At 36.2% G+C, this 14,662-nt stretch overlaps 2 protein-coding genes and 1 long non-coding RNA gene across 3 annotated transcripts in view; all 3 read right to left on the reverse strand.

Annotated features, from left to right (window-relative positions):
* Positions 1–14,662, reverse strand: part of LOC145306408 (uncharacterized) — a 458,128-nt gene that overhangs the window by 53,674 nt on the left and 389,792 nt on the right. The window lies entirely within an intron of this gene.
* On the reverse strand, positions 2,199–2,789 carry LOC145306526 (uncharacterized). The gene is made up of 2 exons (XR_013875055.1): positions 2,667–2,789; positions 2,199–2,358 (listed from the first exon to the last, which is right to left on the reverse strand). It is a non-coding gene; the product is annotated as an uncharacterized LOC145306526 (long non-coding RNA).
* Positions 9,269–14,662, reverse strand: part of LOC145306299 (uncharacterized) — a 28,744-nt gene continuing 23,350 nt past the window's right edge. The window contains exons 12-14 of the mRNA XM_080148380.1: positions 11,214–11,267; positions 10,656–10,723; positions 9,269–9,601 (exon numbers count right to left, since the gene is read on the reverse strand). Coding sequence (XP_080004506.1) covers positions 9,494–9,601; positions 10,656–10,723; positions 11,214–11,267 — 230 coding nt within the window. The 3' untranslated portion in view covers positions 9,269–9,493. The remainder of the gene's footprint in view (positions 9,602–10,655; positions 10,724–11,213; positions 11,268–14,662) is intronic.

Consider the following 14,662-nt stretch of genomic DNA (forward strand, 5'->3'; position numbering starts at 1 on the left):
GAGTTGCTATGCTTTTAAATAAGTTCCTAACTGTTAAGGAATCATCATGCAGAGTTTATAATCGATGGACAACTTGCCTTGATCAAAGAAAAGAGCTAACCGTTATGGACGGCCGGACCAACCCTTATTATAGATAAGCTTCGCTTTTAAAAACCACGGTTATAAATAACAATATAAAGTAGGTAAAATTTTTTGTAAAAATATTTAGGTTAGCAATCCTAATCGTGGATCGGGAATCCGCCCAATTTTTGAATCCGGATTCTAGGGTTGGCAATCCGAATCCGGAATCCGCCAAATTTTCGGCCAATTTTGGAATCTGAATCCAGAATCCGTTTTTTTAATAGCAGATTCCAGATTCTTATTTGGTAGGCTAAAATTAGCGTCTTGAGTTTTTTCTTTCAGCTCCTCCTCTTTGAAGGCAAAGATTTTCATCAGTATATATAATATCTTTTAAAATCTGGTTCGATTCTCGGAAGTGAATTATAGAGAACACCAAGAACATTGATTTTTAGGACATTGATATGTAGCACTTAATTTAAAAAAAATTAAAATCCTTTTAAAATATTGCTAGAATCCCGAATCCGGAATCCGCCAAAAATAAGAATCCGGAATCCGCCACTTTTTTGACGGTTTCTTTAAGAATCCGGAATCCGAATCCGGCCCAAAAAATCGACGGATTGCCATCACTACTGGATTCCGTTTTTAATAGCGGATTCGGATTCTAAATTGTTAGGCTTTGAGTTTTTTCTTTCAACCCCCTCTCTTTGAAGGCAAAGATCACCCCCCCCCCCCCCCATCTCTCCTCACCTACACAACCATGAAATAGGAGAAAACTACTTATGAAAATATGAAAAAAACGCATTTTTAGATACTTCCCAGTACCCGGTAAAATTTAATCCCTTTATTTATTTTATTGCTAGAATCCGTCAAAAAATAAGAATCCGTTTTATTTTTGACGGATTCTTGTAAGCATCCGAATCCGGGCCAAAAATTCGACGGATTGACAACCCTAAAAAATATCTTTTGAAAATTAAGAATAATCAAAATACCTAAGTTAAATTTCTAAATGGTTTCAGGAACTTTCCGACAAAGTTTGAATTTTATAGAACAATTCTAACATAACCAAATGACATATCACAGATGATCTTTACACAAAGGCAGACCAATCTAATTATAGACTAGCTTCAATTTTTAAAAAAAATCTTTAAATTTGAGGTTAGCTAATTAGTTAATTAGCCTCGGTTATACTCTAAATTGACAGGATACTCTTATTTTAGTGTAACTCTGAACCAAATTTGCAGCATTATATGGTCAAATACCCCTTAGTTAACCAATCCATTGATTGCATGATCAATGTCAGGAAGTCCTAACTGTGCATGGTAATGAGTTGTGCTTTTTCTGGGCTAAGACATTTCCCCTACTTTAACTGGTTATGTCGCCACCTGATATAGAAGTGAGAACCATTTTAACGTCTTTAAATATAACGCAGTGTTTAGGCGAGCGGAATAGCTACGGTTAGTTAGATTTTGAATTAAGAAATATAAATATCAAAAGAATTTAATACCTAGCAACTTTTTATTTATCTGATATTTGTTAGTTGGCAATGTTGTTTATCAAACAAGGATGACAACATACATAAAAGTGAAGCTCTGAAACGGTAAGACAAACGAAAATTAACACTTGTAGAGTGTCATCAGAACTGATTAAGCAGAATATAAATGTTTAAAAGTCAAAACAAAATTGTAAGGAAAGTTGTTTAAAAACTAATTAAATACAGGATATAGTTTCAGGACATACTTACATTTTTAGAACTTGGCTATAGAGAAGCTTTGGTTTTAAAATTGTTCTTTGTTGTAATAGGAATCAGTATTCCAAAAATCAGATCAATCGGATAATATTATCACATAAAAATTTGTCGTTAAAAAAGTTGGGTTTAACCCCTTTCGTGACAACTCCTCTTGAGGAGCGTTTCGTCGTATTTTCTCAATGGCTTTTTATAGGTTATTTTAGGTCAGGTGATTGTCCCACATGGGTAGGCAATTAGCCCCGCAGGGGCTAGAAATAGGACAAAAGCTACTGTGAAAATACTAAGAAACGCATCTTCAGAGGCATTGCCACGAAATGAACCAGTAGAAACATACTTTATAAATACCACTTAGTATTAGAGTAGCTACACGTCTCATAAAACTGAATACGACTATCCTTACAAAATATTTATTATAAAAAACATAGGTTTACATCAATGGATCTAAAATGGGTAAAATGATCTATGAAGAAACATTAGAAGTAGCCAGGATCATACAATTATACCATGACGAAGCAGATCTCCTAGATTATTAGGTTGTCTCTCAGCTCAATCTAAATAAATTAAATAGATATATTTCACAAAAGTGATGGAAATAGGTAAATGTTAATGAAGATACAAGTTTCCATTTTGTGTCTATAAGAAAGTGAAAATCCATTTAAAACATTAAGAAATGAATTGTTTATAAGGTTGATTTTTGTTCCACACATGATGGTTTTTCTTTTATTTTATTATTGATTAAAGGTGTGCCATATTATTACAATCTTGATTAGGCCATTTACTTAACTTTATTAATTACACATCCACCTCCTACAAAAAAATTTGTATTTGGTATTTAAAAAAGGTACAGAATACAGTATACCTAAAATTCAATTGCTGGATTTCTTTCAAATAGCAGGCTTAGGTCAAGTAGTTAACTAATTCTTGTGATAAGTAGGCTCCAATAGTTGGTCACTCCATTAAGCCAGGTGGTGAAAGGATTGTATGTACTTGTACTGTATACACATCTGATCCCCTTAATAGTTCAATATTAGTTTTAACACAGAAACAAAAGGCAACCATTTAACATCCTTGAATAACTTAGATTTTTCGGAATTTTAAAAAAGTTTGTCTTAATGATTTCAAGGAAAAACAGTGCATGGTAAAGAATTGCACCTGTTTATGGGCCAAGGCATTTCCATTACTCTCATTATCAGTGTCACGTACTTCACATAGCAGCATTAGGTACCATTTTAAATGCTTTACTGTAAAGTAGTTATGACCTAGAACCCAACAGCAAGCAGGCACGCTATATTTACGCTAATGTTGCGGGTTGTATTATAAGAAAATCATATAAACATTGAAAATCTAATCTTAAATTTTGGCGGGCACAAAAAAAAATATCAATAAGGGTAGAAATGCTTACAATCTTTTTATCTGTACCAAAATACCTTGTTAGTTATAAATAAGAGTAGGGGAAATGTCTTGTCAATGTTCGTTTGCTTTAATCTTGTCATACTTATGATTTTATTATGCTATACGCTCAGAAAAATATGAGACAATAAAGGGGGGAGGAGGATGTGTCACTGCAGTTGCTTTTGTGGAGAACAATATGGAACTGTGAAGAAACGGCGCCGGAACCGCCGAATTTTTTTGTCAATATTAAAAAAAGTGTCAAGTATCAAGTGAAAATATAAGCGAAATTTTTATGGAAAAAAAGTTTATCTCAGATGATTGAAAATTTTCTATTATGGCGAGAAAAGGCAAACAAAAATTCGGCGGGAAACAGCGGTTTTCGACGGGACCGGCGGTTCCGCCGCTGTTTCTTCAAAGTCCCATAATTTTCACCACAAAAGCAACTGCTGTGCAGAATTTTAGAGCTGTAACTCTTTTATGGGCTGAGATCAATCACATTTTACTTTTGATTTCAAAAAGTGGCACATCCGCCTCCCCCCTTTATTTAAATCACTAATGATGTTTGACAAAATTATCCCTTCTGTTGATTACAATTAGTTGTTGAAACGTTTAGACACTCAACTTAATGAACAAACCATCAAAATTCAATAAAAGTTCCCAAAGTTGATAAGCTAACAAAAAGAAAAAAGTATCATAAAACTTCAGGGGCCAGTGACAAAAAAAACGAAATTCCCTCCCTGTATACGCTAGAATTAATCTTAAAATATTGTTTCCTAGTCCAATTAACCATTTAACAAGAAAACTAAAAGGAGGGAACAATTATAGCCAAACTTAGCCTGACAAAGCTAGTCAGCCGTAGCCAAAATGGCTTGAATTTAGCCTAGATCAGCCCCAATATATGAATTCAGCTGTAGCTGTCTATCCAAGCTTTTATTCATAAGTTTCAAGGCCCGACAGTATATGCCATTTCCATGATACCATTTCTTAGAGAAACACATATCTCGGGGTTATTTGAAGACTAGCTTCCCTTCTAAAAATTAATATTTCTCACCTAATTTTGTATAGAATTCCTCTTAAAATTTGCTTTACGTTTTCAATCCTGAAAGAAAAGAATTTTTTTATTTTAATACTTAGCTACAATAGTCAAATTTATATCAAAATACTTAATGCATTTATAAAAATTATTATTTCTCTCTAAGTCACACATTTCCTTTTTCTTTCAACTTCAATGATTCCTTTTGAATTTTTTATTTTAAAATACATTCTAGTATTACCTGCCTTTTTGGTCCTTGTAGCGACATCGACTCATTAAATTCTACTAATTCATTCCGCAGGCCCAGTGGCCAGTGTTACTGTTTCAGCGAAGAATACAAACTCTCAAACACATGCACATACATAAACACACACACACACACAACCACACACACACATACATACATACATACACACACATTTAACTTAAAACTTGTGGGAGAGTATTTCATCTTGATGCAAATAAATTAAAATAAAACCTTGTTTTGGTTAAGTATGCGATCGTCTGCTATTTTAATGCCAACTAAACTTTCTCCATGACGTATTAATATCAAATATGCGTACGGGGACAAATTTTCTCTGTAAATATTTTCCTTTATAATTAGATATGTAACAAATGTTTAATTAGATTTTCAGCAATGTCTAGAAAGTATTTTGACAGAACCTCCGAAAAAACACATTACAATTTATTAGTACTACGTTATAACAATAGTATTTCAGCAACCTTTACACGCATCCTGGTGTAAGGCAGGGGTATTTGAATATTTTAGGGAACCACTCCTTTGACGTCACTAATTAGCCCAGATTGCATGGTTTTTTGCCATAAACAGCATTATCCAGTGGAATATCTTAAATTTGTTTAAGTTATTCATAATGTATATACTTGCACCTTTGAAATAAAATCATATTATATTGAACCTATATTCGCCCTTTAAAGATTCAATGAACAAATAAATTGGTTAAACATTATGAAGAACAACTACTCTATAATCGGAGTAAGCTTGTACGTTGTCTATTCGCCTTTAGCAACAATAAATTTTTCTGATATTAAGGTTATTATTCTGATTTCCTAACTGTGCTGCTTGACTGCTTTTCAGCAGCTTTTAATTTCTGCGTTTTTTACCATTCCTTAGCTTTATCCTTATACTAAAGTAACAGGATGTTGTTTGTGTGTCTGTGTATCTGTGTGTCTGTGTGTCTGTACCGAAGGATCTCGCTAACCGCTGAACCGATTGGGTTCTCCTTAACAGGGTACATTCTCATATGTCCCGGGAAGGTTTTTAACTATTTTGGGGGAGGGTACCACCACCCTCCCAAGAGAAATCACAAAAAAAATCGGAAAAAAATTTAAATATTTCCGCCGCATAGTGTCGCTAGCGTAGTCGCGCTGCATAGAAGAATGAATTTAACAGCTGATAACATAGACAAATTATTTTTCAAATTAGATATTTAAGAAAAATAAAACATTTAAATGCCACTATAGGCCTCTAGGGGCATAGCCGCTAGTCGTGTATAAAGTGTTATTGAAGAAAAAATGCTTTAATAAGCATGTGTTTCTTTTATCTGTATAATATTCCTATTTTAAACATTACTGTTCTAGGTTTTTCTTGTTTAAAAAAGACTTCTTATTCATATTTTAATACTAATAAAAAGTCATGAGTGATTTGGTGAAAGTATGTATAGAAAAAAATATAAAAAAGACCGTCATTTTCCCATTAGTTTGTTAATTTAGAATCTTAATATTCTTTTAATTTTTGATATATAGAACTAGTTATATGGAATCTTTTACTAAAGTAGACGAACAAAATTGTCTAGTAAGGTCTAGTAAACTGCTAAAAACTGGATCTTATTATAATTGATGAAGAAAACCATAAAAATGACAATTTGTTAGCTCAGCTATATAAATGGCTAAAAAGAGTAAAAAATCCTAATTTTTATAAGAATTTTAATAAAAAATAAGAAATAACCAAGCTTTTTTTAAAGTACTTTTCTCAACAATACCCTATTTATAGAATAAGAAAAATTACTTTACTACTAAAATTTTTTAAAAGGAGGTTGGTTTTTGGAACAAAATACAATTTGTGTAAAAAGTGGCCGAAAACTCTTTCGTCATTAAAAATAGCTCAGAGCTACAGATTAATGTGTCTATTGTATTTTTTCACTGTATCATGTGCTTTCATAACCACAAAAAAAACTTTTTAAATTAGCGCGCTAAGTGTTAGTGCATGTCTCGGATTAATCTGTGTCATAACAAAACATGTTAAAATGCTATCTACTGCTGCAATAGTACATTCATGCAATCAAGTATGAGAATAATATTTAAAGTGCCTTGGCCCATTAAATATTTTAATTTTTTTTTGAAATGAATTTAAAACATTCTGTTGATTTTATATTATCATGCCTGTACTTAGGGCAAGGCGAAGTCTTTGTAGACATAGTCACTTCATATTTAATTTTTTAAAACTTTATTCGTGAATACGATATTTGTTGAAATAAAGAAACTCCAGTTTTTCAAAGGCTTTTCCTTGACTTACTTTAGTCAATAGTCATACGGTTTGATTAATTTTAAATCATTACATAAAAAAAACATTATCTTAAAAGTAAAAAAATGTCGTGCAAGTTTTATTAGTACCGAAGCTGCGCTATAGTTCACTGTCTGTCCGTTCATCATTAAATAAAGTTTGGAACCCAGTAAAAGTGTCGGACTGAATATGTCGTAAAAAAATAATTAGCCAATGAGAGGCCACTATAAATTTTAACATTAGTCAATAATGGCCTCTCATTGGCTAATTTTCTTTTTTTCTTTTATGTCATAATCAGTCCGACACTAATACTGGGTTCCAAATTTGATTTTTCTCACCTCCTGATAAACTGTTGATTTTTTTGGTACAATAATACAAAGGACATATACATACATAGTATATCCCAAGTTAAGATTTCAAGAACTGCATAACTGATTGAGTTCTCCCTTTTAATGAAGCTTTGGATGGTTTTGGCCCATTTTCTGTCCTCGTCTTAACCTTTTGAAGAGAGATTCTTTAGATACTAAAGAAAGATTTAAAAAAACAATAATTATTTTAGATGTATATATTTTTACATTTTTTTTAAACCATATATTATATAAAATTTTACTTTTAATAAAAAATATACTTTAAATCAAAATAAAAGTATGAATCAAATTAAAAATATAATCTAGGAAAGTAACAAAGATTCTTAAACTTATTTTACATTAAAGCATATGTTTGAATTTCTTTCATCAATTTTACTAGCAGCTACGCAATTTGATATAGGGGCATTGGAGGTTTGGGTGGAGAGTCGCCCCACCTTCTTTTAAATATTAGTTTTAAAGACAAAGTAAAAAAATGGGATGGGGGCACTTTTTATCAGCGATTTCTCATGTAATACCTTCTCCAAAATAATTATAAACCTTCCCTGGATCCTGCCTGGACAGGACATATGAGAAGCTACATTACAAAGAAGAACCACATTGGTTTAGAAGTTAGCGAGATCCTTCGGTACAAGCAGATAAACTATTAAACAGACTTAAAAATCCTCCAATACAAAGACAGACATATGTACATCTTTTTACTTTTATAAATTTTAAAGAAAAAAGAGGAATAAACATTTATTTAGAATCTATTGGCCTTTCTTAACCAAAAAATGATTACGATACACAAATTAAAGCATGACAAGTTAAAACCACAGAAATTGTATTTTTGACACAATAGAAACATAGAATTTCTTTACTTTATAATATATATTTATCGCAGCGTATTATATGGACAGTTTTTTGCGGGTAGTGCAATAAGAATTATAAGATTGATTCAATTTTTGTTGATCAAGAAAAAGCCATCACATTAATTGGAAGATTTAAATTATTTTTTATATGGAAAAATTGTCTACAATATGACACGATGCATGTTTTCAGTGTGGATTGAAACTGATTAGAATCCAGCAGATATTAATCGGTTTAGAAGCCATACTGGAAAAGTTAATTTTTAGGGAAAATTATACAAAAAAAAAATAAAGATTGACAATGCGTCCAAAAGTAGCGACTCATTATGTTTTCTAGGTTCTGTAAGACGTCATATGTGAACTACAGACATGTGAGGCTAGAAGAATAGCATTGCTAATTTTTAAATTAAAACAAATAATCAAGGATGACAATATTACAAAGAAAGAAAGCAATATAGTAATAAACAAGGACAAGTGTATTCATAAGTAGTGTAGCAATAACAAGCAAAAATCCTTTAAATGGAATAGTTTTAATGAATTTTTCAAACTTATTATCCTTGAAAATAATAGGTATGATATTTTTTGTGTGTGTGGCTGTCCGTTTGTATTCTTCAAAATAGGGTGCACGGGGTTTTCCAATGGGTTGTAATCCTTTGAGGGATAAAGAAAAGTGGGTTAGGTAGGACTTTCAAATTGTATTATTTTGGGGGATGTTGACACCCATCTTTTCAGCTAAAGTTTACATAAATTGACGGATAAATCCTAGTTATAGAGAAGGTGCACTGAGCTGGATCTTTAAATCATCTTAGTGGTGAGCCAGATCGGGATGAGCCGAATTACAGCCAATCACAGCGCGGCATTTCATAAAATGCTGTGCTCTTATTTGTAGAAAGTTGGCTCACCCCAATCTGGCTCACCACTAAAATGATTTAAAAATCCAGCTCTGCAATAAGACAACGAATGTATCATCTTTGGGTTCTTATACTTAATACATTATTTTAAAGCTATAATATAATATAAAACAGGGTGTTTCATAGATTCTATTTCTCTTAGTTGGGATCTAATTGAATAAGACAATGGCAGATTAATTGATGTCCCCAATTAATATACGCAAAATTACCCCTTCTGATGATTGCTTTTAGTGGTTAAAATATTTGGATATTCAACTAAATGAACCAACCAATGAAGTACCCAAAGTTGTTATGCCAAAGAATACGAAAACGTTATAATAAAACTTTTGGGACCAGTGCATTAAACAGATTAATGTCCGTTCATCTTTAAGATTTTTTTGGATTTTTAAAAAAAAATATTGTAAGTTTTGAGAATTCAGTGGAAATTATATATTTAAAATTTAATCAATTCAATATTATTTTTTAAAATGCTGCTAAAAAAATAGAACCATAGAAACACCCTGTTATTTGCATTTTTACACATAGATAAATCACAATTAAACAGACAATAAAAAGTTTCATCATAAAGCTTACTTTTTACATATTTTTAAAAATTCATTTTTGTCACTTTTACTTCTCACTTAGCCAAAACCGGTTTTGTAAGTTTGAGGTTCAGTTTTCTGCTGAAAGACGACATCTCCTCAATTTCCAACAACCTGCGGATCTTGGCCATCGAGCTCGGTTCCTAATATAGATTACATTGTGTCAAGTTTGATACTTCAAGATACAAAAACATAGTATATAGAGAAGAATTCTTTATAGAATACATTTTTAAAAGCGAAGCTTTGCTATAATTAAGGTCGGTCCGTCCGTCCGTCCGTCCGAGATAGTTAGCTTTTATTCGTTTATTTAGGCATGTTAGAATTGTCCTATCGATTTCAAACTTTGCATGGTGATTCCTGTAGTAGTTAGGTACGATTTAGAAAGCGTAGCAACTCTATAATCGTTACCAGAATGTCCATACGTCCATTTTTAAACATGTTGATTTTTTTACTTTTTTAATAACAATTTTTTATGTGATAAAATCATCCGATTGATCTGATTTTTTTATTACTGAAGTACAATATTATGAGCGAAGCATCTCTATAATCAAGTATTAAAAAAGTCAGTATGTCCTTAAACAGAATTATGTATTTAAGAAGTTTTGCAACAAATTTACGTATAATTTTGTCAAACCTTATATTTTCATATTTGTATATTCAGTTTTGACACTCAACAAAAGGTAATGTTCGTCTGTCATATCGTTTCAGAGCTTCGCTTTTATAGATGTTGTCATCCTTGTTTCATAATTCAAAAAGCAAAAAAGAAAAAATTACCAATAGCATAATAACATTGCTTTAAATACAGGAACTCGAATGTTTATTAGAAGTTTGAACAAATTTTTAAAGGATATTTCATGAAAATTGACAAAATTCAAGATTACAGAGATTATTTGTTTTTAAAGATTAGTATATGCTTACAATTGTACCTAATTATCTTAGGAGTACCTTGATCTAAAGATAGTAGAAAATTTTCCCTAACCCAAGAAAATAGCTTAATATCATCACAGTGCCATTAGGTAAATTCCCTGAAGAGTAGAGCCCAATCGGTTCAGTGGTTACTGAGATCTTAAGCTTCAGACAGACAGAATATAAAGTTAGACAGACAGACATCGTTCTACTTTGTATTATAAATAAACAGGCTATCTAGTAATAAAGCAAAATTTTAACCGAATAGAACCTTTCTATATAAATATTTACCTGTAAATTCGGGTTGATAGTGTAAGTAGTAAAGTTTTGTCCTGATTTCTGCATGTTTCTTCGTTGTGCTGAAATTTAATAAATATCGATTCTTCCCCTCAGAGTTCTTAGCGAGCACATAACGCCCCCTCTCCCTGGGCTTTAAATAATTTTTAAAATTATTGGGGGGATAGCGGGAGATATCTACCCTGTACCCAATATAACCTATCCTTACCTAACCTGACCTAGCTAGAGTAAAACACAAACAAAAGAAATTTACAATCATGACAGGAGGGGGTTTTGAGCTCGTCTAAATATAATGAAAATGTTAGGAGAAATTGTTAAGAAAAGATTGAATAATGAAATCCCTCATTTAACCCCTAAAAAAAAATTAAAAAAACATTATATTACCCCCCCCCCCCCTGAAACCTTTGAAACCCCTTATTTTGCCCCTGTCAACAAAAAATACTTGTACGCCCTTGTATAGGTCACATTATTTAACTTCCCCCCCCCCCACTAGATTATTGTCTGACCGACCAACTGACATTAGGAGTAGCTGTGCTACTAAAAATATTATACCTTTGATCTTTTCATTAATGACTGTGGCTTCTAAACTCCTTTTCAAATCATTTACTAAAATAAAAAAAAGGATGACAACATAAATAAAGGCAAAGCTTAACACTGTTAAAATGAGCTTAAACCACTAAAGATAAGTATAAATTTGTATAAAAATTAAGTTCAAGCTTTACATATTATTGATTATCGTCACAGGATTTACTCTGGGAATTACCATTCAAAAAAAGATAAGTAAAAAAGCTCAAGCGAATTTAACGTTAGTAACACAACTATTAAGGCTACGGACCTATCATATAAGTAGAAAATCTTTGCTTACAAAAAGTATATCTTAAAACTTTATCGGTTTAATTTACTTTCTCGTATTCATTCGAATCCGGTGGATAGGAACCGGTTCTCATAAATACGAAAAAACTATGTCTAGCATCGTATTATATCCAGTTTTCTACGAATATAGAAATGTACAATCATAAGATTAAAACCATTTTTTTTAGCCGGTGCCTCCGGCACCTCGGGGCTAAAAAAACTAGTTTTAATCTTATAATTGTACATTCTATATCCGCGGAAAGCCGTTTATAATACGATACGAGAATAGTTATTTCTTCACCACTTTCTACGAATATAGTAATGTACCATCATCCGGTTCTAATCCATCCGGCACCTTGGGACTAAAAAAACTGGTTTTATTCTTATAATTGTGTGGTATCCGCCGAGGATAAATGGCAGACACCGGAGTTCAATTAGATTACGGCAGTGTAACAGACGTGGACACCTTACTATAGAGAAACTACGCTTCTCTAGCATTCACTAGATAATGATCAACATCTATTTCAGTTGTCACTTTATTGAAGGTTTAAAAGATACTGAAGCTATATACAACAAACAATAATTACATGGATAGGAATAAATAATCATAACATAAAAGCATCATAATACATATACAATGGTCAGTTTGGGCAATAATGATCCCCCATCCCTGAAAAGGGTGGGGGAGAATTAAGAATACAGTTAACCATAATAAACATGACAGATTCAATCATTAATTTTAAGCATAGGGAGGGGGTCGCTAGACCCCTTCCCCAGGACTCGGGGGAGGGCCAATGACCCTCCACCGAACCCTAGATCAGGGGTGCCATAGGCATGGCTCACGGTTGCCGAATACCACAACTCTCCCCTCGGAAGGCTGGGAGATGATTTCCCTACCAGACTTCCGACAGTGGTTGAGGCCTTCGGTCCGCTCCTTAGGGCTAAGATATATATACAAACGATAATGATTCAATGGAATCCTAGTGGTGAGTGTCTTCTTAGGGTTGATGGGCTCCCAATGTGGGGTAGAAGGCAGAGGCTGGCTTGGGTTGGACACGTTGGTCAGCGCCGGCGGGTATCAGGTTTGCTGGTGGCACAGTTGTTGCTGGAACGGTCAGCAGTGGGGCCTGCTGGTTGTTGTTGGCAGCGGCTGGGGCGCTGGCTGCCAGGTTAATCGTCTGAGCAGCGGCCTGTCCTCCTGAGGGGCCGCGGGGTCGGCCAGAGGGCGGTCCTGGCCTACCTGGGCGGTCATGCCCGCTGTCAGTTGATTTCATAGACACCATTTCCTCGGCTGCTTCCCTGCCAATGGGAATGGCATCCCAGTCCACTGAAAAGTCCCGGGACTTGGCATGGTTGAGCCTGGCTCTAGCCAGCGCTTTCCTATACAAAGCTGGATGGTACAGGAACACTTGTGATATCGCATTCAGGGCTGCCCGGACTCCTCCTTGTGCTGCTGCCAGGGAAATGATGGTTAGGTCCCCCAGCAGTTTGAGGATCAACAACAGCAAACACAGTATGGCTGCGCCATCTCCCCACTCGTGGATGGCTTGTCTAAATCCAGCCCAGACATCCAGGGCTGCCTCTCCTTCCTCCGCCAGTCGGTCAATGTTGTAGGACACTATCCCATGGTCTCCTGTGGCCGAACAGCTGCCTTGCTGAACGCAGGAGCCATAGGATAGGCCGGTCAGCATGGCACTCTTGTATGCTGGGAACGCCAGCAGTTGTTGCCAGTCGTTCAACTCAGCCTGCGAATACAAGCCACCTGAACTGAAGTCATCTAAGGGTTCTGTCAACAATTGCTTAGGCGTATCCAGCGGGGGTGGCCTTTTCTTGGGAGCGGGGGTTAACTCTATCCAGCCTTCCTCCGCGTGCACAGTCAGGGGGTAGGTGGAGGAGCAGGGAATCTTGGTGGCGTGTTCACTATATACCCGTGTCACAGCGTCTACAAAACCTGTGGGCTCTACTGGCACTTTGTCCCAACACTCCTTGTGTTCGCGGACAACGTATTTATGACGTTGGCAGGTCAGCTGCAGCAGGATGTCTCCCCTCAGTACCGAGAACGTGCTCCCCTGGACACGCACCGGGTGGGCCGGGTCTAGTTGCTGGAGCTTCCAGCAGTTGGCCGCTACTTCTTCTGCTGCGGTGCTTTTCATGCGCGTTTCCAGGGTAAACCCAATATAACCTGCATGTATTTGTGCTTGAAGGGGAACGTCAACATCCCTGGCCGACACTCTGGGCAGCGCAGCCGCGGCTGGGTCAGCTGCCACGAACAACGCTGGATGGTTTGTGGCATGGGCCTCGAAGTCGCAGTTCACAATCGAGGTGGGGTTGGTCATGTTGATGAAAAACTGGGCCTGATGGTCAACCAGATATGCATCCATCACCAGGCTGGGCTGGAGGCTGCGGATCAGCCTCAAGGGGCAATCTCTTCCCAGGTGGTCCCACACGTAGGTTGCTTCCCCAGTGATGCAGGACAGCTCAGAATGGGGACACTCTAGGGTCAGGTGGTCAGACTGGGACTCCACCCGTCCATCCTCCACCACATAGGTCTCCTCCTTGACCAGCAGCCGTCGCTCCTGGAGCACTAATTCGTTGCGGTATAGCTGGCCCTCGAAGTGGACGTCCTCCCCTTCACAACCCACCCCCTCGGGGCTGTTGACGAGGGCGCCCACCATATCGATGGTGAAGAACAGGGGATGGTTCAGCTGGAACGTCAGTGGCTGGGTCTTGCCTGGCAACGTGTAGACTCGGTTCCTGGCCAGGTCTCGGCACGCTTCTGGGTCTATCTTGGTTGGCCTCATGAGGGTGGGGACCGAGGTCACCTTGAGGTGACCCCATACTCCACACCTGAATGTCCACTGGGACACGGTGAGCTGACAACTGTACCCGGTGGTTTCCCTCACCTTGACTTGCTGCAGGACGTGTACTTCATGGCCCAGGGGCACCTCCTGGTGTAGGGGCTCCGTGTTACACATCTTTTCTTTATTGTAGGATGTGACATGGGTGGGGTTGGCACAGTCCCATCCCACCAGGACGTAGCTGGTTGTAGGCCACACGGCTGCCAGCAGGAGGCCCCACAGGACCATCCACCAATGGGAGAGGCTTCCAGGCAACCATCTTCCTCGTACACGCGGCTGGGGATCTTCAGC

The sequence above is a fragment of the Acartia tonsa genome, chromosome 14 (genome assembly GCF_053477335.1).
Source record: "Acartia tonsa isolate MP-2025a chromosome 14, ASM5347733v1, whole genome shotgun sequence".
Classification (NCBI taxonomy): Eukaryota; Metazoa; Arthropoda; class Copepoda; order Calanoida; family Acartiidae; genus Acartia; species Acartia tonsa.